Source organism: Neopsephotus bourkii, unplaced genomic scaffold, assembly GCF_033783945.1.
Source record: "Neopsephotus bourkii isolate Nb327-2 ecotype Australia unplaced genomic scaffold, CSIRO-AGI_Nbou_v1 NB_457, whole genome shotgun sequence".
Classification (NCBI taxonomy): domain Eukaryota; kingdom Metazoa; phylum Chordata; class Aves; order Psittaciformes; family Psittacidae; genus Neopsephotus; species Neopsephotus bourkii.
In genome coordinates, this window is record NW_026900959.1 from 526,678 (window position 1) to 552,639 (window position 25,962).

The 25,962-nt window shown below is 57.9% G+C and overlaps 1 protein-coding gene across 2 annotated transcripts; it reads right to left on the minus strand.

Moving 5' to 3' along the window:
- Positions 1 to 7,649: 7,649 nt before the first annotated feature.
- Positions 7,650 to 25,086, minus strand: FGFR1 (fibroblast growth factor receptor 1). 2 transcript variants are annotated; one of them, XM_061349686.1, is made up of 17 exons: positions 24,930 to 25,086; positions 16,923 to 17,186; positions 16,325 to 16,408; positions 15,835 to 16,010; positions 14,898 to 15,021; positions 14,187 to 14,377; positions 12,129 to 12,273; positions 11,016 to 11,212; positions 10,112 to 10,257; positions 9,896 to 10,017; positions 9,681 to 9,791; positions 9,409 to 9,599; positions 9,186 to 9,308; positions 8,989 to 9,059; positions 8,715 to 8,852; positions 8,145 to 8,250; positions 7,650 to 7,865 (listed from the first exon to the last, which is right to left on the minus strand). In XM_061349686.1, exons 1-17 carry the CDS (start codon positions 25,018 to 25,020, stop codon positions 7,689 to 7,691), a joined length of 2,457 nt encoding a protein of 818 aa, XP_061205670.1. In that variant the 5' UTR covers positions 25,021 to 25,086; the 3' UTR covers positions 7,650 to 7,688. The 2 variants fall into 2 exon arrangements, with proteins under 2 accessions (XP_061205670.1, XP_061205671.1); XM_061349687.1 differs by lacking the exon at positions 16,923 to 17,186.
- Between the last annotated feature and the right edge of the window lie 876 nt (positions 25,087 to 25,962).

Here is a 25,962-nt window from a genome sequence, read left to right on the forward strand (position 1 = left end):
TGAGCTGTGCTGGAGCTCCGGTAAAGCCTGGTGTACAGGGTGAGACCCCCATCCCCAGGGCCTGCAGCATCATCTGGCTGCTGCAGCTTTCCAAGCTCTTGAGCCTAGCATGGATTAAGCAATAAGCAGTGCACACAGTGGTCTCTGTTGCTGTTGTTTCACTGTCCCATGTGTACCAAGGTGAATGAGAGCAGCAGAGGGATGCCAGCACATTCATCAGTGCTGTGGCTGAACTCAGCTGGTCAGGAGGACCTAAGGACTTGCTGGACAAAAGCAGGGCTGTGAAGAGGATGGCTTCACTGCTGGACCAAGTCTGATGTAACCTGCATCAAGTCAAACCTTATCAGGCTCAGAGCTGCACAAAGTGATGCTTCACACGCTCCGATGCTGACTGATTCTGGAAACCTCTATGGGAGGATGCTCAAAAGCTGGTTTTAGCATTTAAGTGTTTTTTACTTGTCCTGTGTCTTCAGCAGTGACTCACATGATGGGTTTTAAACGTGTATTTATACTTATTGTCAATGTAAAACTAGACTTGGTGCTAAGTAGAATGAAATGTCTCTTGTAGAGGTCAGAGAGCCCTTAGAACAATCCAACTCAACAAGAGCCTGGCTGCTATCAGCACTTCAAGCACCCAGGTTCCTGCTCACAGGAATGCTGTGTTCCCTGTTCCATCCCTGCACCCTGCAGTACTGGGGGGTTAAGGGAATAACAACTAATGGTACCTCAATAAAACAACCCCATTCCTCTGCATGATGCGGGTGAGGTGTTGCTGGTGCCTGACTCAGTGTAGGATCCCGCTGGGGCACTGGGATGGGTGTGCAGAAGGATGCGAGCGGCAGCCCCGTTATGGCAGCAAGGGTTTGAAGAGGGAGATGGAGCTGCTGAGCTCAAATGGCAGAGGAAGATCCGCCTAAAGCACAAACGGGAGGGATGCGGGTCCTGTCCGTAAGTGCAGTGAACGCCAGTGCCGCTTCCCACCGGTAGATCGCAGCATCACCCAATGCTTGCATTGGCGAGCCCCAAAATGGGCTGGTGGGAGTGAATCCACCACGCACCGAGAGGCAGCTGGGGCCGACCAAAACACCTGCAAAGCTTTCCACATCCCACATACCCATGAAGCCCTTGGGATTTAAGGCAGGATCCTGCTTCCAGGTCCGAGAGACACCCAAGGACCAGCATTAAACCCCCTTCAGAGCCTGTAAAGCCATGGTCCTGATTGCACCCAGTGCTCCGGTGCCCATGCAGAGCATCCCTCCAGTAACGCCTGTAACATCATGGTCCTGATTGCACCCAGTGCTCCTGGTGCCCATGCAGAGCATCTCTCCAGTAATGCCTGTAAAGTGATGCTCCTGACTGCACCCAGTGCTCCTGGTGCCCATGCAGAGCATCCCTCCAGTAATGCCTGTAAAGTCATGCTCCTGATTGCACCCAGTGCTCCGGTGCCCATGCAGAGCATCCCTCCAGTAATGCCTGTAAAGTCATGGTCCTGATTGCACCCAGTGCTCCGGTGCCCATGCAGAGCATCCCTCCAGTAACGCCTGTAAAGTCATGCTCCTGATTGCACCCAGTGCTCCGGTGCCCATGCAGAGCATCCCTCCAGTAATGCCTGTAAAGTCATGGTCCTGATTGCACCCAGTGCTCCGGTGCCCATGCAGAGCATCCCTCCAGTAACGCCTGTAAAGTGATGCTCCTGATTGCACCCAGTGCTCCTGGTGCCCATGCAGAGCATCCCTCCAGTAACGCCTGTAAAGCCATGCTCCTGATTGCACCCAGTGCTCCTGGTGCCCATGCAGAGCATCCCTCCAGTAACGCCTGTAAAGTCATGGTCCTGATTGCACCCAGTGCTCCTGGTGCCCATGCAGAGCATCCCTCCAGTAACGCCTGTAAAGCCATGGTCCTGATTGCACCCAGTGCTCCTGGTGCCCATGCAGAGCATCCCTCCAGTAACGCCTGTAAAGTGATGCTCCTGATTGCACCCAGTGCTCCGGTGCTGATGCAGGGCATCCCTCCAGTAACGCCTGTAAAGTGATGCTCCTGATTGCACCCAGTGCTCCTGGTGCCCATGCAGAGCATCCCTCCAGTAACGCCTATAAAGCCATGGTCCTGATTGCACCCAGTGCTCCTGGTGCCCATGCAGAGCATCCCTCCAGTAACGCCTATAAAGCCATGGTCCTGATTGCACCCAGTGCTCCTGGCGCCCATGCAGAGCATCCCTCCAGTAACGCCTGTAAAGTCATGGTACTGATTGCACCCAGTGCTCCTGGTGCCCATGCAGAGCATCTCTCCAGTAACGCATGAAGCCACATGGAGGCGGTGTGTTGGGAGCCCTCATTTAAAGAGCTGGCTGCAGCCCCACAACAGCAGAGCCGCACATGGAGAGCCCGGTCCTTGCACGCAACACCCCAGCATCTGCCCCGAGCTGGGAGGAGAGAGCGTGTTTGGATCCCCAGGAGCCATTGGGAGCACCCATGAGCCATTCATCACCGCAGGGTAATGAAGTGTTCTCAGCACCAAACACACTTCAAAGCCCAGACCCTGGCCTTGCATCCAGACCCGCTGCAGACAGCAGCCAAAGCAACCCACCGAGCTCTGCAGCAGGGGATGCTGCTCCCTTCCCCAGCCCCTAATGAGTGGTCCATGGGGCACAGACATCCTCCAAGTGCCCACGTATCCATCGCTCCTGCAGCCTGCCCGAGGGATGCACCAGAGCCTTGCCCCTGCCCCACACAAGCCCCTTTGTGGGCATCACCAGCACATGGGTACAGTTCCTGTGCCCCAACAGCTCACCAAGCCCATCACCACTGTGCTTGCAGCACCGTGAGCCTACCTGATGCATTAAGCCTGGTGAGTGCCTGCTGCACAGCAGCAATGAGCTCATCTCTCTCTGCTTTAATACCAGAGGCTGGGTGTGCCAGCAGCACCAGCAGCTGAGCAGGATGAGGCCATCAGCTTCCATCAGTGAGCAACCAGGGACAGGCTTGGGAAAGCTGGGTTTGAATGGCCTGTTTGTTCCTCTATAGCAGAACAGGGGTGAACAGCAGCAGCTCCCTTTGCAGGAAACCCCTTGCAGAGGAGCAGGGATGCTCTTTTCCCAGGGTGTCCCATATGGGTGGGAGGTGGGATCCTGGCTTAAATCCATAGGGATTCATCCAAGCTAGGGAAGAGCAAGCTGTGCCAGCACCAAGAGCTGGGACAGGCTCCCGGGAAGGAGTGGGATGCTGATGGGATGAAGGGGTGAGCTCAGGATGAGCTATGGTGCTCTATGAGCCCCATCCATGCTGGTGTGTGTGTGCGAGGAGTCGCTTCGTGTCAGTTTTCCTCCTGTGATTCCCATTTAGAAGGACCTGGAAGCCAGGGAATGCTGTTCCCTGGTTGTCCTGTGCTGCACAGCTCCATTGCCAGCTTCAGTGCTGAGCACCAGCGGGGAGCAAGGGCACTGCATGAACCCGCAGCATCCTTGCACCACTTCCACATCCCTAACCAAGCCCTGTGCTGGGAATGACACATCCTTCCCACATGGATTTGTGCTGCAAAGGGGAGCCCTGCTCCCTCCAGCCCATCACTATGGGGGCACCTATGGGGGCTGGAGCCCGAGCCCAGGGACCCCCAACCTTATGGAAGGGTTTGCTGCGTGACCCCAGAGCGAGAGGAGCAAAGGGACCCATAAGGGGTTGGATGCTGCTCTGCATCCAAGGCCCTGTGTGCTTTGGCATGGGGAGAGCTTTTCCAGCCGTGCCGGTGCCAAACACCTTCCAGTCCCCCCCTTTGCATCCCAGAGCCAGCTCTTCACTGCTTTATCCTTCCCCAGGGGCATCCCGGTGTTATCCCAGCTCCCGGGCTTTGTGGTACCCATTCCCCTGTGCCTCTGCCTTGGAGGTGGTGGGATTCCGCCTGGATCCCGGTTGGAAGCATCTCTTCTATGGCACAGCCCCGGCCCTTGCGTCAGCCTCTTCCCCACAAAGATGCAGGGCTCAGCACTTTGTAGGAGATGAATATTCAGGGGGAAAAGCACTGATTTAGTGGGGCCCAAGCACAACAAAGGCTGAGATTTACAGCCTGTATCCGAGCTGCATTCCGAGCAGGCCTGCTGTCTCTGCTGTAAATCTGGAACAAAGGAGACAGAGCCTAAAACCAGCCTGAAGTAACAGGGAGCAAGGGCTCAGCACCCAAACCTTGCTTGGGGTGCTGTGGGGTGCAGGCAGCAGCATCCAGGGATGGTCCCATCACGGGGCCCACAGGGAATGCTGGACACCTTCCACTAGAGCAGGATGCTCCGAGCCCCTGTGTCCAACCTGGCCTTGAACACTGCAGGGATGGGGCAGCCACAGCTTCTCTGGGCACCCTGTGCCAGCGCCTCAGCACCCTCACAGGGAGCAACTTCTTCCCTGGATCCAACCTGGTTCTGATCCACATCTGGTTCTGATCCATATCTGGTTCTGATCCATATCTGGTTCTGATCCACATCTGGTTCGGATCCACATCTGGTTTGGATCCACATCTGGTTCTGGTTCTGATTCATATCTGGTTCTGATCCACATCTGCTTCTGATCCACATCTGGTTTTGGATATGATCCACATCTGGTTCTGGTTCTGATCCACATCTGGATCTGATCCACATCTGGTTCTGGTTCTGATCCATATCTGGTTCTGATCCACATGTGGTTCTGGATCTGATGTACTTCTGGTTCTGAGCCACCTCTGGTTCTGGATCTGATCCACATCTGGTTCTTTTTCTGATCCACATCTGGTTCTGATCCACGTCTGCTTCTGATCCACATCTGGTTCTGTTTCTGATCCACATCTGGTTCTGTTTCTGATCCAAATTTGGTTCTGATCCACATCTGGTTCTGGTTCTGATCCACATCTGGTTCTGATCCACGTCTGCTTCTGATCCACATCTGGTTCTGTTTCTGATCCATATCTGGTTCTGATCCATATCTGGTTCTGATCCACATCTGGTTCTGATCCACATCTGGTTCTGGTTCTGATCCATATCTGGTTCTGATCCATATCTGGTTCTGATCCACATCTGGTTCTGGTTCTGATCCATACCTGGTTCTGATCCACATCTGGTTCTGGTTCTGATCCATATCTGGTTCTGATCCATATCTGGTTCTGATCCACATCTGGTTCTGGTTCTGATCCATACCTGGTTCTGATCCACATCTGGTTCTGGTTCTGATCCATATCTGGTTCTGATCCACATCTGGTTCTGGTTCTGATCCACATCTGGTTCTGGCCCTGCTGTAGGGATGGAGCCGGACCCCCAGAACCCCACTGCTGGGTGGGATGGGTGGGACAAGGGGGTCACTGCCCATGTACCCGCTGTGCTGTGGGACCCTGCATCAAGGGGCACATGCAGAGACACTTCCATGGCTGGCAGCAGGACAAAGCCCAGCTCCGGGGCTGGGCCGTGGCCAAGAGATTGCCTGGGTCCTGCACAGCCAGAGGGCTTTAAAAGGAGAGAAAGAGGAAGGCGAGAAGTGGAGGAGACAAAGGATGCTGCGAGAGCCAAACGTGCCATGGGGCTGAGCCCTTCCAGTGCTTGGTGGGGGTCCCGCAGGCACCCACTCCAATCCCCCCTTGTTTTGGGGTCATTTCCCATCTCACTCACCTCCTAAGTTCAATTGCAGCCCCTGGGCAGTGCTGGGTGATGGGGATGGCTTTGGTCCTGCAGCCTTGTCCTGGGCTTGCTGCCACCCTCAGGGATGATGCTCGGGGTCCAGCTCCACGTGGGGCCACCCATTGGATGGGTGCTGACATCAACCTTGGGGGTATCTCCATGTCGTGGAGTTGCCCACGTCGTGATGATGCTGTACCTGGAAGAGCAGCGAGGAGCCCCATCTCCCTGCATCCATCCCTGCATCCATCCCTGGGTGAGAGGCAGCGCAGCATCCCCAGCGCGCTGCGGGATGCAGGATGCAGGGATGCTCCCGCTGCCCATCCCATCCCCATCAGCAGCTCTGCTCCTATTTAACTGCCCTCCTGGTAACCCCAGGAAACAAGCAGGAGCTTGTGGCTGCAGCGGTTCCTGGTGCTGTGAACACGAGCTCCATCCCTCTCTGCCCTGCCAAGTGTATCCCAAGGGAGCAGTGATTGATGGAGACCCCCAGCCCCGCTCCCTGCGCCTGGTTTCATCCCGGGCTGGGAATTCAACATAAATCACTTCATTAAAAGCTCTACTTAATTTAGGAGGAGAGGAAGAGGGGGGGGCAGACACTGCTGATCGATTTAATCTGTGCAGGGAAACAGCCACAAGCAGATGCTTTTAAGAGGACCAGTGAGGCCGATGATGCTGCAGCTGGTTCATCCCACCCGTTGCAGTGCTTATCCCTAAGGAAGGGACCCACTGTTACCATCACGCACTTGTCTGCAGTAGCAAAGGGGTTGAATGGGGAGGATGCTTGAGGCGTGCTAAACAGCTCCCACGGGACCAGGCACCGTTCCTTGCTATTCCCTCAATGTCCTTTGGATGAGCTGGAAGCAGGGACAGGGCAGCGGAGCCTGGGTTAAAGTCTTTAATAATTACAGGAATTCCAGATTCATTACAGAAGAGTTTACAACAAATAAGATTTCTCCATACAAAGGCAAAATAAACTTTTCAAGTAATAGCGGCCTGGCTCCGGAATCTCAACGCCAGTGACAGGGAAGGAGGGAAGGGACACGCATATCCCCATCCCTGCCCATGGAAACACCGCAGCCTGTCCTCCCCAGCACCAGCTCCATGGAGCAGAGCTCGGGCAGGATGCGGATGCTCCCGGTAAGGCACTGGTGGGCATCACCCAGGGGAGTTGAGGAGGGCTGGACCAATGCCTTGGGGTCCAGCATGATCCCTGCTCCTTCCCATGGACGCAGCCCCATCCCCGGGTACCATCCCAACCCCTTGCTGGCACAAGCATCCCACGCACCAATATGGTGCCATGGGGTGCAGGAGGGCCAGGGAAGGGGCAGGCACATCATGACAACGTATTCCCACAAGGCATCGACGTTATTGGTACTGTTTAATAGAGCCCCATATAAAAGTGAAGCAGCAGCAGCAGCAATTGATACCGAGGGACCTAAAACTGAACTGGGTTTAGAACATAACTTAAAAAGAAAAAAAACAAAACAAACCACCATAAAAACAGCAAAAAGTAGCAAAATATATGGATTTTTGTTGGTTTTTCATAGCATCTGATCCCTCCCAGCCACTAGAACCGTCCTACCCGCCTGGTGCATCTCTGGTAACAACCCCTTTAAAAAGACATGTAAATATATATTCATATTTATACATATTTGTCGTTATGTACACAGGAGTTTTGTCTTTAGCACTGGGAAAACTGGGGGGGGGGGGGGGCACCCGCTGCAGCTCCCGATCCCGAGGTGCTAAGGGTTTGGAAAGCAAATCCCATTGGTGTTGGCACTGCCGAGATGCAGGACCAGTCCCCTTGCACAGCCATAGGATGCTCGGCTCCAAGGCATGGTTAATCCTGGCTCTTCCATGATGGGTGATTGGCTCCTCACTTCCAACAGAAGATTCCGGCTTAACCAAGTGGAAATATCCAAGGGAAAAGGAAGAGAAGGAAACCTTTGGGCTGCAGGGAGCTCCCGGCACACGAGGTGGATGCATTTGGTTAGGGGAGATGCTGCCGTTGTGTCTGTGACCCCCCTCCGTTCTGCTCCGGTCCCTATGGGGATGCCACCCCTCAGTGTCGCTTCAGTCCCCCGTTGGTGTGCTGAGGTGGGAATTTGGGAAGGCACGGCTCATCTGGAAGAGGGTCGTGGGAGAACACCGAGTCCTCTCCCGAGGAGCACGTGGAGCTGCGGGTGTCCGGGAAGCCGGGGGAATACTGATCCAGCGGCATGGAGAGGTCCAGGTACTCCTGGGAGGGAGGAACAGTGAGGATGGGCTCCGGATGGGGATAGAGCATCCCATGGGGATGGGGATAGAGCATCCCATGGGGAACACCCAGCTCTGGATGGGGATAGAGCATCCCATGGGGAACACCCAGCTCTGGATGGGGATAGAGCATCCCATGGGGAGCACCCAGCTCCAGGTGGGGGTAGAGCATCCCATGGGGAGCACCCAGCTCCAAATGGGGGTAGAGCATCCCATGGGGAGCACCCAGGTTTGGATGGGGATAGAGCATCCCATGGGCTACCTGGTTGGAGGTCATGGCCACGATCCTGTCCAGGTCTTCCACCAACTGCTTGAAGGTGGGTCTCTGCGATGGGACAGCGTGCCAGCAATCCCGCATCATCATGTACCTACGGGCAGAGGGAGGCGAGGGATGAGCATGGAGACCCTGGAACGGCCACTGGGAGCCCATGGCCAGGAAAGGCGTCATTCCAGGGATGTAGGGCTAATGCCCTGTGTGGAAGGAAGGAGCCTCCTGGCTGCAGGGATGCTTTGGGAGGAGGATGCTCGGGGAGCTGGGTTAATCCCTGCTCCGGGGTCATCCTGTGATCCTATCCTGCAAGAAGCAATGGGAGGAGTTGGTAGAAGAGGAGGCTCTGGGGAGACCTTAGAGCAGCTCCAATGCCTAAAGGGGCTACGGGAAGCCTGGACAAGGGATGCAGGGACAGGACAAGGGGAATGGCTTGAACCTGATAGAAGGGAGATTGGGATTCAGACAGGGCTTGGAGCATCCTGCTCTAGCGGAAGGGCAGGGGTTGGAGCTGGATGAGCCCCGGTGCCGCTGCAGCCCCATTCCCTGCCCTGCTCCACTCACAGCTCATTGGTGCAGTTGCTGGGCTTGTCCATCCTGTGCCCTTCCTTCAGCAGCTTGAAGAGCTCCTCCACGGGCACACCAGGGTAGGGCGAGCCCCCCAGGGTGAAGATCTCCCACAGCAGCACACCAAAGGACCACCTATAGAGGGCAAGCGCAGAAGATGCTGGGGCACCCATAGGGCCAAGCATCCCCCCGTTGGGTTCTTTGAGGGCTTCCCGCTGCATCATCGCCTTCGGGTCCCTGGTCCCCTATCCCATCCCGTGTCCCTACTCACACATCGCTCTGGTGCGTGTATATTCGGTCAAAGAGAGCCTCTGGGGCCATCCACTTCACTGGCAGGCGACCCTGGGGCGCAGGAAAGCTCCACATCAGCTCTGTGCTGACAGGGATGGGGACAGGGATGCAGCCCTGCATGCCCGTGGCATCACCAGCACGGGATGGAGCATCCCTGGCACACAGAGCAACACTCACATTGGTGGTCTTCTTGTAGTAATCGATGTGGTGGATGTCACGGGCCAGGCCGAAGTCAGCGATCTTCATCACGTTGTCCTCGGTCACCAGGACGTTCCTGGCCGCCAGATCCCTATGGATGCACTGCCCAAGCAGCGGGACATCAGCAGGTCCCCAAGGATGGGTCCCCACCATAAAACGCGCTTGCATCCCGAGCCCCGCATCCCATCGGGATGCTCCTCACCTTCTTGGAGGCCAGGTACTCCATGCCCCGGGCCACTTGGTAGGCGCAGGAGACCAGGTCCTTGAAGGAGAGCTGCTCCTCAGGGACACGTGTGGGGTTGTAGCAGTATTCCATGCCCGGGGGCCGCCGCGCCTGCAGGTATTCCCGCAGGTTGCCCTTGCTGGCGTACTCCACGATCACATAGAGGGGTCCTATGGTGGGATGAGAGGTTGGATCACGGAGCAGGAGCTCCGGGCCCTATGGATACAATGAGAGCTCCTTCCCATCCTCACCATCCTGCGTGCAGGCTCCCAGCAGGTTGATGATGTTCTTGTGCTTGCCGATCATCTTCATCATCTCCATCTCGGAGATGAGGTCGGACAGGTCCTTCTCTGTGGCGTCGGCTAAAGGCAGAGGTTGGTGATGGGGGTTGGATGCGGGTTGGATGTGGGTACCCCCATCCTGCAGCATCCTGCCTGCATCCCCCCCCGTTGTCACCACCACTTACACTTGAGCATCTTCACAGCCACCTTGGTCACACGGTTTGGTTTGTCCTTGTCGAGCCCAATGGCTTCAGCCAGCACCACCTGCCCGAAGCATCCTTCCCCCAGCGGCTTGCCCAGGATGAGCCTGGCCGGGGGAGAGATTTACACTGAGATCCATCCCCGGTGCCACCAGCCCCGCTGCTCCGGCACCGCATCCCATGGCACGCATGGGACCTCACCGATCCCGCGGCAGCTCCCAGCGCGGGTCCTCGGGGAGCTCGTACTCGGAGACGCCGGCCAGCATTGGGGTACCACTGGAGGAGAGGCGCGAGGGCCGCACCAGCATCACCCCCGAGTTCATGGAGGAGCTGGAGTCGGCCGAGACCTGCGGGGGGGACCGTGGGTTACCCTCACGCTGCATCCGCTGTCCCCATGGCAACGGGGATGCTGAGCCAGGGGGCTCCCAGCCCTAACCCTGCCCGCTTGTGCTGCTGCCACGCTGGGGCCAGGCTAAGGTGCGAGTTCATTCCCAGCTATTGATTTCCAGGCTGAGAGCATTGGGGATGCTCAGCCTAGAGGGGAGAAGCTGCGTGGAGAGCTCAGAGCAGCTTCCAGTGTGTGAAGGGGGCTACAAGGATGCTGGAGAGGGGCTCTGCATCAGGGACTGTAGCAATAGGACAAGGGGTGATGGGTTCAGACTGAAACAGGGGAGGTTCAGGTTGGAGATAAGGGATAAGTTCTTTATGTGAGGGTGCTGAGGCGCTGGCACAGGGTGCCCATAGAAGTGAATGCCCCATCCCTGGCAGTGCTCAAGGCCAGGTTGGATGACATGGTCTAGTGTGAGGTGTCCCTGCCCATGGCAGGGGGTTGGAACCGGATGATCTTCATCTCCTTTCCAACCCAAACCATTCTGTGATTCTATAGCATTACACTGCTGTAAGTCCTTCTCCTCTCCTCACCCTCATTGAGCCATGCCAAGGGGGCCACAGTGCATCCCCTCTGCTAGGGGGATACCCATGGATGTCCCCTATATCCCGCACCACGATGGGCACCAAGCTGAGAGGGTGGCAGAGCTCCCCCAGCACTGGGTGTCCCCCGGAGGGGCAATAGGTGCAAACAAACCCCCTCTCTACTTTCTGTTACCTGTCTGCGCAGAGGGATGCTCTTGGCCAGCTTGTGCACGGCCAGCTGGCTGTTGAAGTCCGTCTTCTTGGTGGTGCTCTTCATCTTGTAGATGATGATGGTCACCACCATGCAGGAGATGAGGAAGGCCCCGGTGCAGTAAATGATGATCTCCAGGTACAGGGGGGACGTCATCATGGCCGGGGTGTCTTCAATAGCTGGGTCGGTGTGAACAGGGCGTTAGCATCCATGAGCCCCCCTGGTTCTGCATTGCTGGAGCCTCGGTGCAGCAGGGACCAGGGGGTGTCATCACCCATCCTGCAGGCATGGGGCAATGCAGCATCCCGGGAGCAGGCCCCTTTCCCAGTGCTCTGCATCCACTCAGAGCTCAAGTCCATGGTGGGATGAGGCCTGACCCGGGGCAGAGCAGCCAGAAGCACTTCCAGTGGCAGCGACCTTGCAGTGGGACCCATCCATGGGGCAGCCCCTGCTTTGCTGGGACACATCAGAGCCATGCACAGCTCCATAGGGCTGCAGCCTCACAATCAGTGATGGATCTGCACCCCCAACCTGACCCCCCCCCCAGAACAGAGCCTCAGAGAGAGGTGTAAGAGGGAGTGAAGATTCCGGTCCCATCTCTGAGCGCATCCGGCTGGAAAACAGCGCCTGATAACGAGGAAAGCTTTTGGCTGGGGAGCACCAACCAGGCAGCACCCCAAAAGCTTTCCCAGGTGCTGTTATCAGGCTTTGGTCCATGCATTGATGCCTGAGGAGCAGCATCAATGGGGACACAGGGGCACAGCAGAAGCGACACACAGAGAGCCCCACGTGGGTCCTGTGCTGCAGGGCAAGGCAGGGAGCACCCCAAAACCTTGCCCTGGCTACGGGACCCTCCTGCTCCAATGGAGCAGCCCCTGGTTAAGCACCCGGGTATGCATCAACTGGGCCAGGGAGAGAGCAGCGGGCAGACCCCAATGGGGGCACACAGCGGGGGGATGCGCATCCCATCCCGCTCCGGCTGCAGGGAGCATTCCCGCATTCAGTGCATGGGGGGGACCGGGATGCGCTCTCTCCCGGACCACGATGCATACATTGGAAAGGAGGGAGGAAAGGGAGAGGAAGAGGAGTATATACCTTCGAGAACTGTCAACCATGCAGAGTGATGGGAGATCCCAATAGAATTACCCGCCAAACATGTATACTCCCCAGCATCCTCAAATGAGACATTCCTTAAGTGAAGGACTTCCATTTCTTTGTCTGTCGTGTTAACGCCAGCCGTCTAGAGGGAAAAATGGAAGCAGAAAACGGAGAAGCAAACGCCATGAGATCCTGTGGGAAGGAGGCCAGAGAGGAGGGAGAACCCAGTCTCATTTGCCAGACCCCCGGGGAGCAGACAGAGACCAACTGCAGACCTGCTAAAGAGACCCTCGGGATGACCACTCATCCAGGCGGACCTAAGGAGATGCTGGTTAAAAACCCTTCACCAAACGGAGTGTCCTGCCCATCGGAACATGCTGGCAATGGGCTGCATGGAGAAATGGACCCCAGGCAGAGCCGGCTGGGTGGCTTGGATGACATGGGGAGGTACGAGGAGGGAGGTGGGAGGATGGAGATGACAAGGATGGAGATGGGAGGATGGAGATGGGAGGATGGAGACAGGAGGATGGAGACAAGGACGGAGATAGGAGGATGGAGACAACAACGATGGAGATGGGAGGATGGAGATGGGAGGATGGAGACGAGAGGATGGAGATGGGATAATGGAGATGGAAAGATGGAGACAAGGATGGAGATGGGAGGATGGAGACAGGAGGATGGAGATGGGACGATGGAGAAAAGGAGGATGGAGACGGGAGGATGGAGATGGGAGGATGGATACAGGAGGATGGAGATGGGACGATGGAGAAAAGGAGGATGGAGACGGGAGGATGGAGATGGGAGGATGGATACAACAAGGATAGAGACAATGAGGATGGAGACAGGAGGATGGAGATGGGAGGATGGAGATAACAAGGATGGAGACAAAGAGGATGGAGACAAAGAGGATGGAGACGGCAGAATGGAGACAAGGAGGATGGAGATGGGAGGATGGAGATGGGAGGATGGATACAAGGATAGAGGCAATGAGGATGGAGATGGCAGGATGGAGATAGGAGGATGGAGACGGGAGGATGGAGATGGGAGGATGGAGATGGGAGGATGGAGACAACAAGGATGTAGATGTGAGATGGAGATGGGAGGATGGAGACGGGAGGATGGAGACAACAAGGATGGAGACAAGGAGGATGGAGATGGGAGGATGAAGACAAGGAGGATGCAGACAGTGAGGATGGAGATGGGAGGACGGATACAGGAGAGCAGCACAGATGGGGGACACAGCACTATGCTGTTCCCACCCACACACAGATGGATGCCAGGGCTGGGTGCGCACTGGCCCCATATCAGCACCGTAAGGACCAGTGCTCAGTGATGCCAGATCCACCAGGCACCCGGGGTGGGAAGCAAACAGGAGGAACATGAGGACACACACAGGGGGCACAAGCCCAGCCGGCTCCACTGAGCATTTTTCCATGGCTGTGGCACCAGGGACAGCAGAAACAAGAGAGCCCAGAGGTCTGTTCTCCACCGCTGATGGTCCGAGGAAACACCCCAGGGGTGTTCTCCCCATTACCTTGTGCCCGAGGCCTGGTGACCGTGAGCCACGCAGACTGGTTGGCCTCGCCAATATAATTGGAAACCTTACAAACATACTCCCCGCTCTCCGCCTCTGTCACATTATACAGGGTCAGCACCTCCGCATCAGAGCTATTAATCCCCGAGTGCTGGAACAGACCAACAACATGGAATCACATTGACGCTGCGAGCAGCGGCAGCGGGGAAGGGATGGGGATGGAACACGGGATGCAGGAGGAGACGCGGGGCCGTGACCATCCCGCTCCACATCTGGGGATGCTGGTGTGCGCGCTGCGAGCATCACTGCTGCGGTGCAGAGGGAGCTGCTCTCATCGGGATGGAGCAAGGGCTCAGCTCCCTGCATCCAGCCCCATGCATTGCCCAGGGTCACCCCCCCAACCCAATGGCAGCACAGAGCTTGGTGGTGGCTCTGGTGCTCCTGCTGCCCAACGGTGGTACCCAAGCATCCCACAGGGCCGGCGGGGATGCGGGATGGAGCATCCCGGCGTGCAGCTTTACCTTCAGGATCTGGACATAGGGCAGGTTGTCGGGACCAATCTTGCTGCCGTTGACCTCGATGTGCTTCAGCCACTGGATGTGGGGCTGGGGATCGCTGTAGACCTTGCAGACAAACTCCACGTTGCTGCCCAGGGCCACTGTCTTGTTGGCAGGCAGCCCTGCCTGCAGGATGGGCCGGTGCGGGGACCGCTCTGCGGGATGCAGGGCCATGGGGCACCTCAGGATGGGGCTCGGGATGCTCGACCACCCCCTCACCGTGCTATGGGGAACCCCAGCTATGGGATAGGTGAAATCCCAGTGCGGGGACAGGCTTGTACCTATTTTAGGGGAGGGGTGAGAGGTCAAACAAACCTAAGGAGGGCCCCGGCTGTTAACAAAGGGGCTGCCACTGTGGTGAGTCAGCATTAACAAACCCCTTTGTTCACGTCGCTGGCTGTTCCCTTCAGTTTGCTCAGTGTAATCAAATTAAATCACATTTTGAATGGTTCATTTACTGGCATTTAGAGCAGCTCCACATGTGGAACTGCTCAGAGCAGCCTTCCCAGCTGGGAATTATGGCTAATAAGGCGATTAGGACAAGTTTCTGTCTGGTCTATGGAATTATTTCCACCACAATTAAAAAAACCCCCAGATTGAACCTCGCCATCCCCATCCCTGCAGCACCCGCATCCGCTGGGAATGGTGGGGTAGAGGGGACCACGTGCTCCTCACCCACGACATCCAGCTGGTACGTGTGGTTGATGCTCCCGTATTTGTTCTCCACAATGCACGTGTAGTTGCCTTTATCGGACGGCACCACCGAGTCCATGATGATGCTCCAGGTCGCGTAGCGGACCTGGGGATACAGGGATTGGCCACAGGTCACATCCGAAGCTGCAGCATACAAGTCCTCATCCCCATCCATGCCAAAGCATGGGCAAGACATAAATCTCCCTTTGAGGTCACCTTTCCCCTTTCCTATAGGGACCGTAATCACTCCCAGCTGTCCCAGGACAGCCTGGCCATGGAGCCAACTGCACAGGGAGCAGATGTTGGGATCGGAGCGTGATGGGCACAGGGGCATCCCTTTGGAGCGCTCCAGTGCATGGAGGGAACAGACCTGCATTGTCTGTTCCCACCGTGCTTCCCGGCTGGATCCGGGCTCAGATCCGTGCTGCTCCCCATCGCCAGCCCTGGGATGCTCACTGTGATCAAGCACATTCCCTTTGGGATGGATCCCAGCGGCTTGGCTGTGGGTGCTCCCTGGGTCCCTCTATGGGCATAGGGATGGTTTTCCTGCTCCCTGCAGCTGCATTCTTTGCTCCCAGCTGGAATCTGGTTGTTTCCACATTTCAGCCCCATTAGCTATCCAGGGCACTGCTGTCACCATACAGGGAGCCGTGGTGCTGCCAGCAGCCCCGCTGTGAGCCCATGGCCCTCCCTGGGATGTGCTGCATGGAGCTGTGACGTGGCCACATTCCTGCTGCGTATCCCTGGCACGGGAGCCCTGGGCAGGAATGTGGGGTGGAGAAAGGGGATGTGCTCCCTTGTGGGGTCATTAGAGGGGGTTCTCTGGGATAGAGCTGCAGCCCTAGGTGATGGCACGGACACGGACACCTCACAGTGGACCGGGATGCTCCAAGCCCCATCCATGGGATGCTGCCGGTACCTTGTACCCGCCGATGCGGTGGTCGGGTTTGAACTCTTTGCCGTTCTTCAGCCAGCGCAGCGTGGGGTTTGGGGTCCCGCTCGATGGACACTTGAACTTCACCGTCTTGGCAGCGGGGACGGCGTGGAGCTTCTTCTCCATCTTCTCGGGGTAGGTCCAATAGGGAGCAATGGCCTCTGGGGAGCAGAGCAGGGGGGCTCAGCGCCCATTGATACCCACAGGGAGCTCTGGGGTTCTGCTCATGGTTTAATGGTAAGAGTCACAGAGCCCTTTCTTTGCGAGCTGCATGCTCAGCACGCATGGCTGCAGCAGTGGTTATGCAATACCCCTGCCTGCACATCCCCAGGATGCTTTCCCCACCACTGGGTGCCCTGTGCTGCATCCCCCCCGCTGCATCCTCCATCCCTCAGGGATGCTTTCAACTGTGCCCAGCTTCCCCTTTCCCCCCCCCACCAATGCAGCTCCAGGGGCAAACCCATCCCACACGTACGGTTCGGCTTGGTGTTATCCGCCTCCTTCTCCTCCGAAGAGGAATCATCTTCATCATCATCATCCTCCGCGGAGGGGAGCGCGTCTGCAAGAGAAGAGATGCTCGGCTGAGCACCCGTGCATGGACCATTCCCGAGCGGGGCCGGAGCATCGTGGCGCAGTGATGCAGGATGCTGCAGGGCTCAGCAGGGATGTGCAGGGATCGCACTGTGCACGTCACCAGCACCCACAGCCCCACAACCCCTTTGCCCCGGAGGTGATTTCAGAGCTCCACAGTGCGCCCAAGCACAGCTCCTTGCCCCATGGGGGACAGCAGCCGAGCCCCTTTGTGCACAGAGCAAGCCTCGGCGCACACCTCCTGCTCCATCAGCACCAACACAGACCTCAGCCCCATGCAGAATTCCACTCAACAACCTCCAGTGCTTCTCCCTGTGCCGCAGCAGATGGAGAGGGGGGGGTCACCAATGTCTCCTCCAGACACCCCAAATCCACCCTAACTCACTGTGCAGATCCATTTGACCGGTGCATGCAAAGGATGCGCGGATGCAGCCTGGCCCTGGGGCTGCCCCTTTCCCTACGGCTCCAGGGCCGCTACGAACCTGAGACATTGACGGAGAAGAAGGTGGTGTCGCTTCCCGAGGGGCTGTTGGTCATGCAGGCATAGAGCCCCGAGTCCTCGGGCACCGCATCCCTGACCTCTACCTCCTCGCCGGTGATGCGGGTCCGGTTGTTCTCGCTGAGCTGGATGCCGTCGCGCACCCAGTTGATGCTCTGGACGTCATCCCGCAGCTGGCAGCGCAGCTGGAGGAGGTCGCCGGGATGCGCGGAGTAGGATTCCACTTCGATTTTGGCTTTGGGCAGAGCTGGAGGCGTTAGGAGAGAGAAAGGAGAGAGAAGAAAAGGAGAAAGGAGATAGAGACCAAAGGAAACCATGCTGCTGTTAAGGAGGCAACATGCGCTGCTGGGGGGATGCTCCGGTGATGGCAGCGGCTGCAGAGCGGAGGGGATGGGAGGCAGTGCCTGCTTCACCCCACACGGGACCCATTTGGGTGCTGGGCAGATCTAAAGCACCCCCATACCCCTAGGTCTCGTAAGCACATAAGCATGGTCACAGCAAGGGGGCACCTCAAGCTGCTTGGGCAGGACCAGCCTCTCCCAGGAGCATCCCAAATCCCTGCTCGGCTCTGCCACTGTGTAGAGAGCCCAGGACCCTCAGCACCAGGAGCGAAGCAGGCCAGGGTCCCCATGCCACCACCAGGACCCAGGCTGAGGGTATTAGAGCAGGGGCTGCGGCAGCACAGAGGGCAGGGAGCGAGAGCAGGGGAACAGATGCCGGGCCCAGCGTTCCCAAGGCCGGGAATGCCGCAGCTGCTCCCAACGGGACACGTGTGAGCAGCACAAAGATCCTTTCTCTCCATCCCGCTGCTGCCTCCTCTCATCTCCTGACCCTCCCTGTGCAGACGTCGGCTCTGTCCTCAAGCGCTGCCCTTCCACCCTCCACGGTGGTGCCTGAGCTGCTCTCCCCATCCCAGCCTTGGTCCAGGTTTCCAGCCATCAACTCCAGTTCCATCTGGGAGAGGAAGGGTTTGGGCTGTTGCAGCTCCACAGGCGCGGGGGGGGCTCCATGTGATGCGGTGTGAGCATCATCCTGGGATGATGCGCTTGGCTCCATGTCCGGAGTGCTGTGGCTTCAGGATGGTGGTAGGGAGCAGGCGGCCAGTCGGGACACAGGGACATGGATGAAGCTCTCCACAGATCCAACCAGAAGGATCCCGAGCAGAGGCTGGAAAATCCCAGCCAACCCTTGGAAACAGCTTGGCAAGGCTCAGTCTTCAGCTGATGGGTGTCTCGAGGGGTGCTCAGTGTGCACCAGCGTTGCATCCATGGGGGACAGCGCAAAGCCACAGCTTCCCCTTGGGAACCAGCATCCCAGTGCACACCGGGTGCAGAACTAACCCATGGCATCACCCTCACCCCTTGGTGCCCACTGAGGGGCACAAGCACAACCTCTTCTCCTCCCTGGTGCACCCCTGGGCACCGCATCCTGCATCAGACATCCCTGGATGCAGGCAGGGGATGCAGGCAGGGGATGGAGTGCTCTGCTCCTCCCAGCAGCTCCCTGCTGCCAAAGCCAAAAGCCGAGCTCTCCACTGTGACCTGTGCTTTGCTTTCTGGCCCCTTCTTGTTTCCTTGCACTCGTGAGCAGTTTCATGGGGAAAACATCCACAATTCCTCCTTTTCCTCTTGCTCAGCACTGCAAGGAGGGATTCACTTTCCTCTGTTGCTACAGGGCTCCAGATCCATCAGGAAGAGGTTCCAAAGTGTTTCAACACAGATGAAGCCTGATGGGAGTCCCTTCAGTGCAGGGGGAAGGGGCTGGCTTTGCAGTGCTGTTTGCCCCCGTTGCCTGGTGCTTGCAGTCGCTGTGATTCCTGTTGCAATGAGTCACAGGCATCCTCCAGCACACACAGTGCCCCATGGCCACCGGCCCCAGCATCACGGGACCCGGTCCTCAGCGTCCTCCTGCCCGTTCCCCATCCCCTTCTCAAGCACAGCAAGGTCAGCGAGCGATAAAAGAGCCATGAGAAGCCAAACCAACCCGAAACGTGGAGCCGCAGCCGCTGCCTTATCTGCCCCTTATCACGCTGCCTCCGTTCCCTCTGCGCCCGGCTCTGCCCTTCCCACACACCGGCGCATTCCTTATGGAGCACAACAACCTCCACAAGGGCCGTCCCTAAGCACAAATGCTTGTCCCCAGCCACCAGCATGTGAGGAGCCATGCACAGATCCAGGCACCCATCACCATGGTGGACCCGCACGGTCCCACCAGCACCAACTGAACTCACACCATGCCCGCATCCCAAAACACTGCTGGGAGGTACAAAGGGAGGGAAAACCTCATCCCACCCCAATCCAATGCCAGGGAGGCAGCGCCATAGCTCAAACAAGCCCCTTCCCATGGGCACGGCATCCCATAGGACCCCATGCAAGTGCCACCAACCCCTGCCAGATCCCCTTTCAAAGGCAGCAGCCTCTTCCCCCCAGCCACATCAGGGGCTGTTTTGCATTAACAGCATGACCGGGGCTGTGATGGACGGGAGAGGGGAGGCAGAGGGCAGGATCCTGCCCTTTGGTCACCCAGGGCCCATCTCTGGCACCATGGGATGAGGCGGAAAACACCACGGTGGGAATGGCCCCATAAGGAATTCACAGCCTAAGGAGCGTGTCCTGGTTAACTCACCCAGCCAGCACAGGCTTGGATGGGGCCGTGGCAACGGGCTGGCACATGCATCCCATTGGAATCACAGCATCCGGAGCAGCACAGCCCTGGGATACCCTTACAGCTGGGTACCAGCTCCATGCACCTTCGTTAGGGTGAGCCCATTGGATCGCTGGGCTCCATCAGCCTGAAGCATCCAGGGTAGGCAGAGCCTTGGGTGGCAGTGTGCGGTGTCCCTGCCCATGGAACTGGATGATCCTAAGGCCCTTTCCAACCCAAATCATTCCATTATTAACTCTTCCTCGTGTTCTGCTCCTCTGTAACCCAAACCATGGCCCAGGCACAGCCCCTGAGAGCAAGCAGGGCAACAGGGAGGACTTTGGTGCACACCCGCACCAAAGGGAGCAGCAAAACACACGTTAGAACTGCACTATCTGCTGTTGGCTCCTGTTTAACTTAACCCCTTTGGGATGGGGATAGCGCCAGCTTCCCAGCCTGGATCCCATCCCATCCCAGTGCAGTTTGCAGCCCAGAAAAGCACCATCCAGAGCAGCCCGTGCTGGTTTTACGACCTTATCCCAGCTTTGAAATGGAACCGAGAGCGGAGCCGAGCCTGGCGAGCGCCGGCCAGATGGGAAGCATCACCGAGCACCTATAACTGTCACCGAGCGGTCCCCGATGGGGATAATGGGATGGGGATAACGGGATGGGGATAACGGGATGGGATAACGGGATGGGGACAGCCCTGGGGAAGGGAGGGCACTGATTCACCTTCCCCCCCATCCCCGGTGCCCCCCATCCCATGCACACCCAGCCCAGCCTGCTGCCGGCGATGCCAATGCCGATGGGGATGGCAATAAAGCAGCCAACAAAGCGGTGCAGGGACAATGCGGGCGGGGGGCGAGGGGCCGCCGGTTGCCCTGGAGACCCCAGCGGGGCTTTCCAAAGGTATTTCCTGAGGAGAAAGCACACACATGCCCGGCAGCCCCGCTAATCCCAACAGGAAGCGCTTTACCGGGATGTGGGGATTGGTTTCTTTCTTATTTAAAATGGTCTTCACTCCCCCTCAACCCCAGCCCCAGGCTGCAATGGAAGGGGATGCCCCCAGCAGCATCCCTGCATGATGCACATCCCTGTTCCCCTTCCATAGGATGGGAGCTGCAGAAGCAAGCATCAAGGGGGATGCCCCAGCAGCATCCCTGCATCCCGGGGTGATGCACATCCCTGTTCCCCTTCCATAGGATGCAGGAGCCACAGAAGCAAGCATCAAGGGGGATGTCCCCAGCAGCATCCCTGCATCCCAGGGTGATGCACATCCCTGTTCCCCTTCCATAGGATGCAGGAGCCACAGAAGCAAGCATCAAGGGGGATGCCCCCAGCAGCATCCCTGCATCCCAGGGTGATGCACATCCCTGTTCCCCTTCCATAGGATGCGGGAGCTGCAGAAGCAAGCATCAAGGGGGATGCCCCCAGCAGCATCCCTGCATCCTGGGGTGATGCACATCCCTGTTCCCCTTCCATAGGATGTGGGAGCTGCAGAAGCAAGCATCACGGGGGATGCCCCCAGCAGCATCCCTGCATCCCAGGGTGATGCACATCCCTGTTCCCCTTCCATAGGATGCGGGAGCCACAGAAGCAAGCATCAAGGGGGATGCCCCCAGCAGCATCCCTGCATCCCAGGGTGATGCACATCCCTGGCTCCCCTTCCATGTGATGGAAGCTCAAGGCACCACCAGCTCTTCCTAATGAAGCTATATTGGGGTGTCAAGGCAGGTTATCCCACCCTGTGGTCCCCGGATGCAGGGAGATGGGCACTGATGCACTGCTCCATGCATCCCGCTCTTCCCAGCCTGTGCCAAAGGAAGCAGCACTTCATTAACAGCCCTGTTGGTCCTTTGCAAAGCTGTCAGCACAAACCCACCCCTTTCCCCCTTGGGGCAGCCACAATCAATGCTCTGCATCACTCAAAGCACTGGGCACAAGCACTCGCCCATCGGCTCCCCTCAGGCCTGGGATACCCCAGGTGGGTCCTGCCCATCCTGGGGGGCACAGTGAAAACACCCCCATCACACACGTGCCAATGGCTTTTGGCCTCCCTGCGGTGCCCCACACATGGGGGGCTCAACAGGCAGCCCCCAGCCCCACAGACACCCCTCATGGGGCAGCTCCAAAGCACTGCTGCTGATCCCAAAGACTCCGGTTTCCTTTTTTCCTCCTCAATTAAGGGCTGAAGTGGCAGCATCCCAGTGGAAAAGCGGGATGTGGGAACAGTGCCCACTCAACAGGCTGGGAGGGGAAGGGCAGCAGCGCCATGGCCCAGAGGACACGGAGATGCCCCTGCAATTGGGGTCTGGGGATGGTGGTGTCCCCCCACCACGCTCCAGTAACAACCCTGGGCTGCTGCCATCAAGTGGCTTCATGGCTGTGTGATGGGCTCCAAACCTGATCCCTTGGGAATGCATTGGGAGACACTAGAGGGAAAAGAAGTGGGATGGAGAGCATGGAAATGGGGAGCAAGGGAACAAAACCCACCTGGGGACAAGCTGAGCCCCTCGCTTTGCCACCTCCAGGGATGCTCTGTCCATAGCTGGACCAAAGAACCCCAAACCAATTTGGGGCTGGGGTGCAGGTTACGGTGCCCCCCCCACCTCCAGCTCCCCATAGAAACCTTCTTTGCACCCGCAGGCAGGGATGGGGCAGCCCCATAGCATGGAAATGCCAGAGCAGCAGCAGCAGCAGCAGGGAGGACAATAGCAGACAGGGAGAGAGGAACAAAATCCCCTCGGCAATTTGGTGCAGGTTTCTATTTAACCTGGAGACAAAGAGGGGCTTTGTGAGGAGGGCGTGGGAGGCCGCGCATGGAAACTTCTTGCCTTTCCCCCCCCATCCTGGGTTTTTTACCACCTCCAGGTTTAGGTGTGCATAAACCACAGCGAGTGCCCCAAATGGGTGATTTGCTGCGGGGTTTTGCACTGATCCCCAAATCCATGAGGAGAGGGAGAAGGGGGGGGAGCCAGGATGGAGAATCCGGGCTCCAGGATTCCCGGCTCCTCAGGACCCGTACGCATCCAGGATAAAGCAGCAGCGCGCGGATGCTCATGGACCGGTGATGATGGACGCGATGCCCCACTCGCACCCCATGGGACCCCCATCTATGGGGCTGGATCTGGCAGCGAGCTGCAAGGTGCCGGCTGTGGATCCTGGCTCCAGAGCGGCTCTTCCCATCCCGCAGGTCCTGCTGGGAACATTGTGTTCCCAGCAGCCGGCCCCGGAGCCAAGGGCCGGACTCTGCCCCAGCCGGGCTCCTGCTGTGGCACTAATTGGGCCGCCCTGCTGGGAACCGTGTCGGGAATGGTTTCCAGAGGTTATTGTTAGCCCTGGCATGAGGCTGGCAAGGAACCAGCTCCCTCCTCTCCAACCTTCATCATGCTGCTTCCAAAGTGCTCCGAGGGGGGGGTGCAGGGCTTCGGTGCACCCCAAACCCCACCTAACAGCGTTCCCAATGCCATGGTCAACGGTGCCAGCGCCTTAACCACAAACCCCACCAGGAAACCTCTTCCAGGAAGAGCAATCTCCCGAGGAAAACATGTTTACCGCCGTCAACCGCGCTGTTGACACAAGCGGGGAGCGAGCGTGCCAATGGAAAACTCTTGGAGATGGTCCCCGCGAGCAGGGATGCTCTGCCAAGGCTCCGGATGGATCCGTGACCAAGGGAGCTGTGCTCAGAGCAGAGCCACCGACCCAGCCATCGTGGCCCTATTCTGCTGATGCCCATGGGGCTCCTACCCCATCCCAAGCCGTGATCCGTGAAGGGGTTGCTCCTCAGCAACCAGCCTCTGGGGTTTGATGGGGGGACAAGGGGGAGCGAGCCTTAGGAAGCAAAGCAGTCCCCATAGACCAGGCATTCCTGGGTAATTAAAACCAAAAGGCAGGGAATCAGGAGCTCTGCTTCTTCTCTGCCTCACCAAGGGGAAGGACCAAAGGCTTTGAACCGCTGGAGATCCCCCCCAGAGCCCATCCACAGCCCCTCAATGAGGGGATGCCCTCGCTTGGGGATGTGCTCTTCATCTCCAGCCCAGTGATGCTCTGCAGCAGTGCAGAGGCTGCAGGGACCACCTGCACCACCCCCATAGGAACCCATTCTCCAGGCAGGAGCAATCCCAAGGGTCTCCATGGGATGCGTTCATCCATGTGCTGGTACCCTGCTCCCACATCCTCATCCCCACCAGGATCATCAAGCACAAGGTTTCACACGCATCACAGCGCTGTGACAGAGCCCCCCAGGGCCCCACATCCAAACCAACACCACCAGGATTTGCCACTATCTCCAGGTTTAAAACATCCATAGGGAATTGTGCGCACCTCCCTGTGCCCAACCAAATGGGATAACGTGTGTCACATCCCTGCTGACAGCCATGTGGCACCATGCTGAGCCCTGTGGTGGCACCTCACACCAGCCTCTGCCTCTTCCACATGGGAGCCTGGCTATCTTATTGCCAAGGGAGGAATGCAAGGGATAAAGGAGCAGATGGTCCCATCTGGCATGGCCATGGTGGGTTGGTTGGATGCAATGGGTTGTTGGATGCAATGGGTTGGTTGGATGCAATGGGTTGGTTGGATGCAATGGGTTGGTTGGATGCAATGGGTTGGATGCCCATGGTGCACTGGGTGCCCATGATGGGTTGGATTGCCCATGGTGCATTGGATACCTGTGGTGGGTTAGATGCCCACAGTGGGTCGGGTGCCCATGGTGGGCTGGGTGGCCACGATGGGTTTGGTGCCCATGGTGGATTGGTTGCCCATGGTACATTGAATGCCCATGGTGCACTGGATGCCCATGGTAGGGTTGGATGCCCCTGGTGCATTGGATGCCCATGGTGCATTGGATGCCTATGATGGGTTGGATGCCCCTGGTGCATTGGATGCCCATGATGGGTTGGATGTCCATGGTGCATTGGATGCCTATGATGGGTTTGGTGCCCATGGTGGGTTGGATGCCCCTGGTGCATTGGATGCCCCTGGTGCATTGGATGCCCATGATGGGTTGGATGCCCCTGGTGCATTGGATGCCCATGCTGGGTTGGATGTCCATGGTGCATTGGATGCCCCTAGTGCATTGGATGCCCCTGGTGCACTGGATGCCCATGGTGCATTGGATGCCCATGATGGGTTGGATGCCCATGATGGGTTGGATGCCCATGATGGGTTGGATGCCCCTGGTGCACTGGATGCCCCTGGTGCATTGGATGCCCACGGTGCATTGGATGCCCATGATGGGTTGGATGCCCCTGGTGCATTGGATGCCCCTGGTGCATTGGATGCCCACGGTGCACTGGATGCCCCTGGTGCACTGGATGCCCATGCTGGGTTGTTTTGCCCATCTTACCTTGCTCGGGCAGGGTCGGCGCCGGCCTGGCAGCTGAGAGCGCGGCTGTGACCAGCACAGCCCAAAGGATGAGGCACCTCCAGGTAAACATCCCACTGCTGCGGCTACTGCTCGGCGACTGGGCTCCACAACAACCACTCCATGGGGACCCCGGGCTGGCCCCTCCGAGCTGTGGATGAGGAGAGCAGAGTGAGGGCAGGGTGAGAGGCAGCCCCGCATCCCCCCCTGCAGCTCCCCATTGCCGGTGATGCTGTGGAGCATCCATCCCGGACAGCGGGATGTCCCCATGGAGCATCCCCAGCATGGAGAGACCCAGGTTATATCCTCCTGAATGTGATGTGTTGAGAACAAAGGTGCTGGTGAAGCACTGGGGGACCTTCCCAGAATAGTGGGGGTCATTTTCCAGTTGAGGAAAAGGAGGTTTCTGCTCCCCAATTCCTGCACTTGTTTGTGCCAAGAAGAGGAATTCCCACATCGATCAAAATGACGCAAAGGCTTTGACCCAGGACCAGCTTCCAGAAATGTCTCCATTTAATCATGCTCAGATGGAAAATGCTCTCAAATCTCAACAGGTTTTGGATAGGAGAAACATTCCTATGGGGAATGGCCACTTCCCCCCTGCACAGGCAGACCCTGGCCTCTGCCCCTTGCTTCCACATCAGTCCCAGACGACCCAGGACCAGCAGCACCACGCTCCGACCCAAGGCTTCCCTATGGCAAATCCCACATATCCACACCAAAACCTGTCCGTATCCATGCCACAGACGGACACAGATCCCACTGCCAACCCCGGTGCCCTCCATAGGACCTCTAGGGCATTCCCTATGGAAGCACTTCCCGGAGCTGAAGGGGTTACCAGCGCTCGCCTCCGCACGCAGATCTCCTTCCACCAACAGCTGTGTTCCCAGTGTTTGGGGAGCAATCCCAGCTTCCAGGGCCAGCGCTGCAGCTCGCTCCCATCCCTGCCAGCATCCCCTTGGTCCCCATCCCTGCTGCGGGCACGGAGGCATCCGAGCCAGGATCAGGCGCAGGG

Coding starts and splice junctions, on each gene's coding strand:
- FGFR1 (XM_061349686.1), bottom strand. CDS start 25,020: ATGTTTACCTGGAGGTGCCTCATCCTTTGGGCTGTGCTGGTCACAGCC. Junction 16,409..16,922: donor CTTCTCCGTCAATGTCTCAG/GTTCGTAGCGGC, acceptor CTTCTCTTGCAG/ACGCGCTCCCCTCCGCGGAG. Junction 8,853..8,988: donor TACACGCACCAGAGCGATGT/GTGAGTAGGGAC, acceptor TGCCCTCTATAG/GTGGTCCTTTGGTGTGCTGC.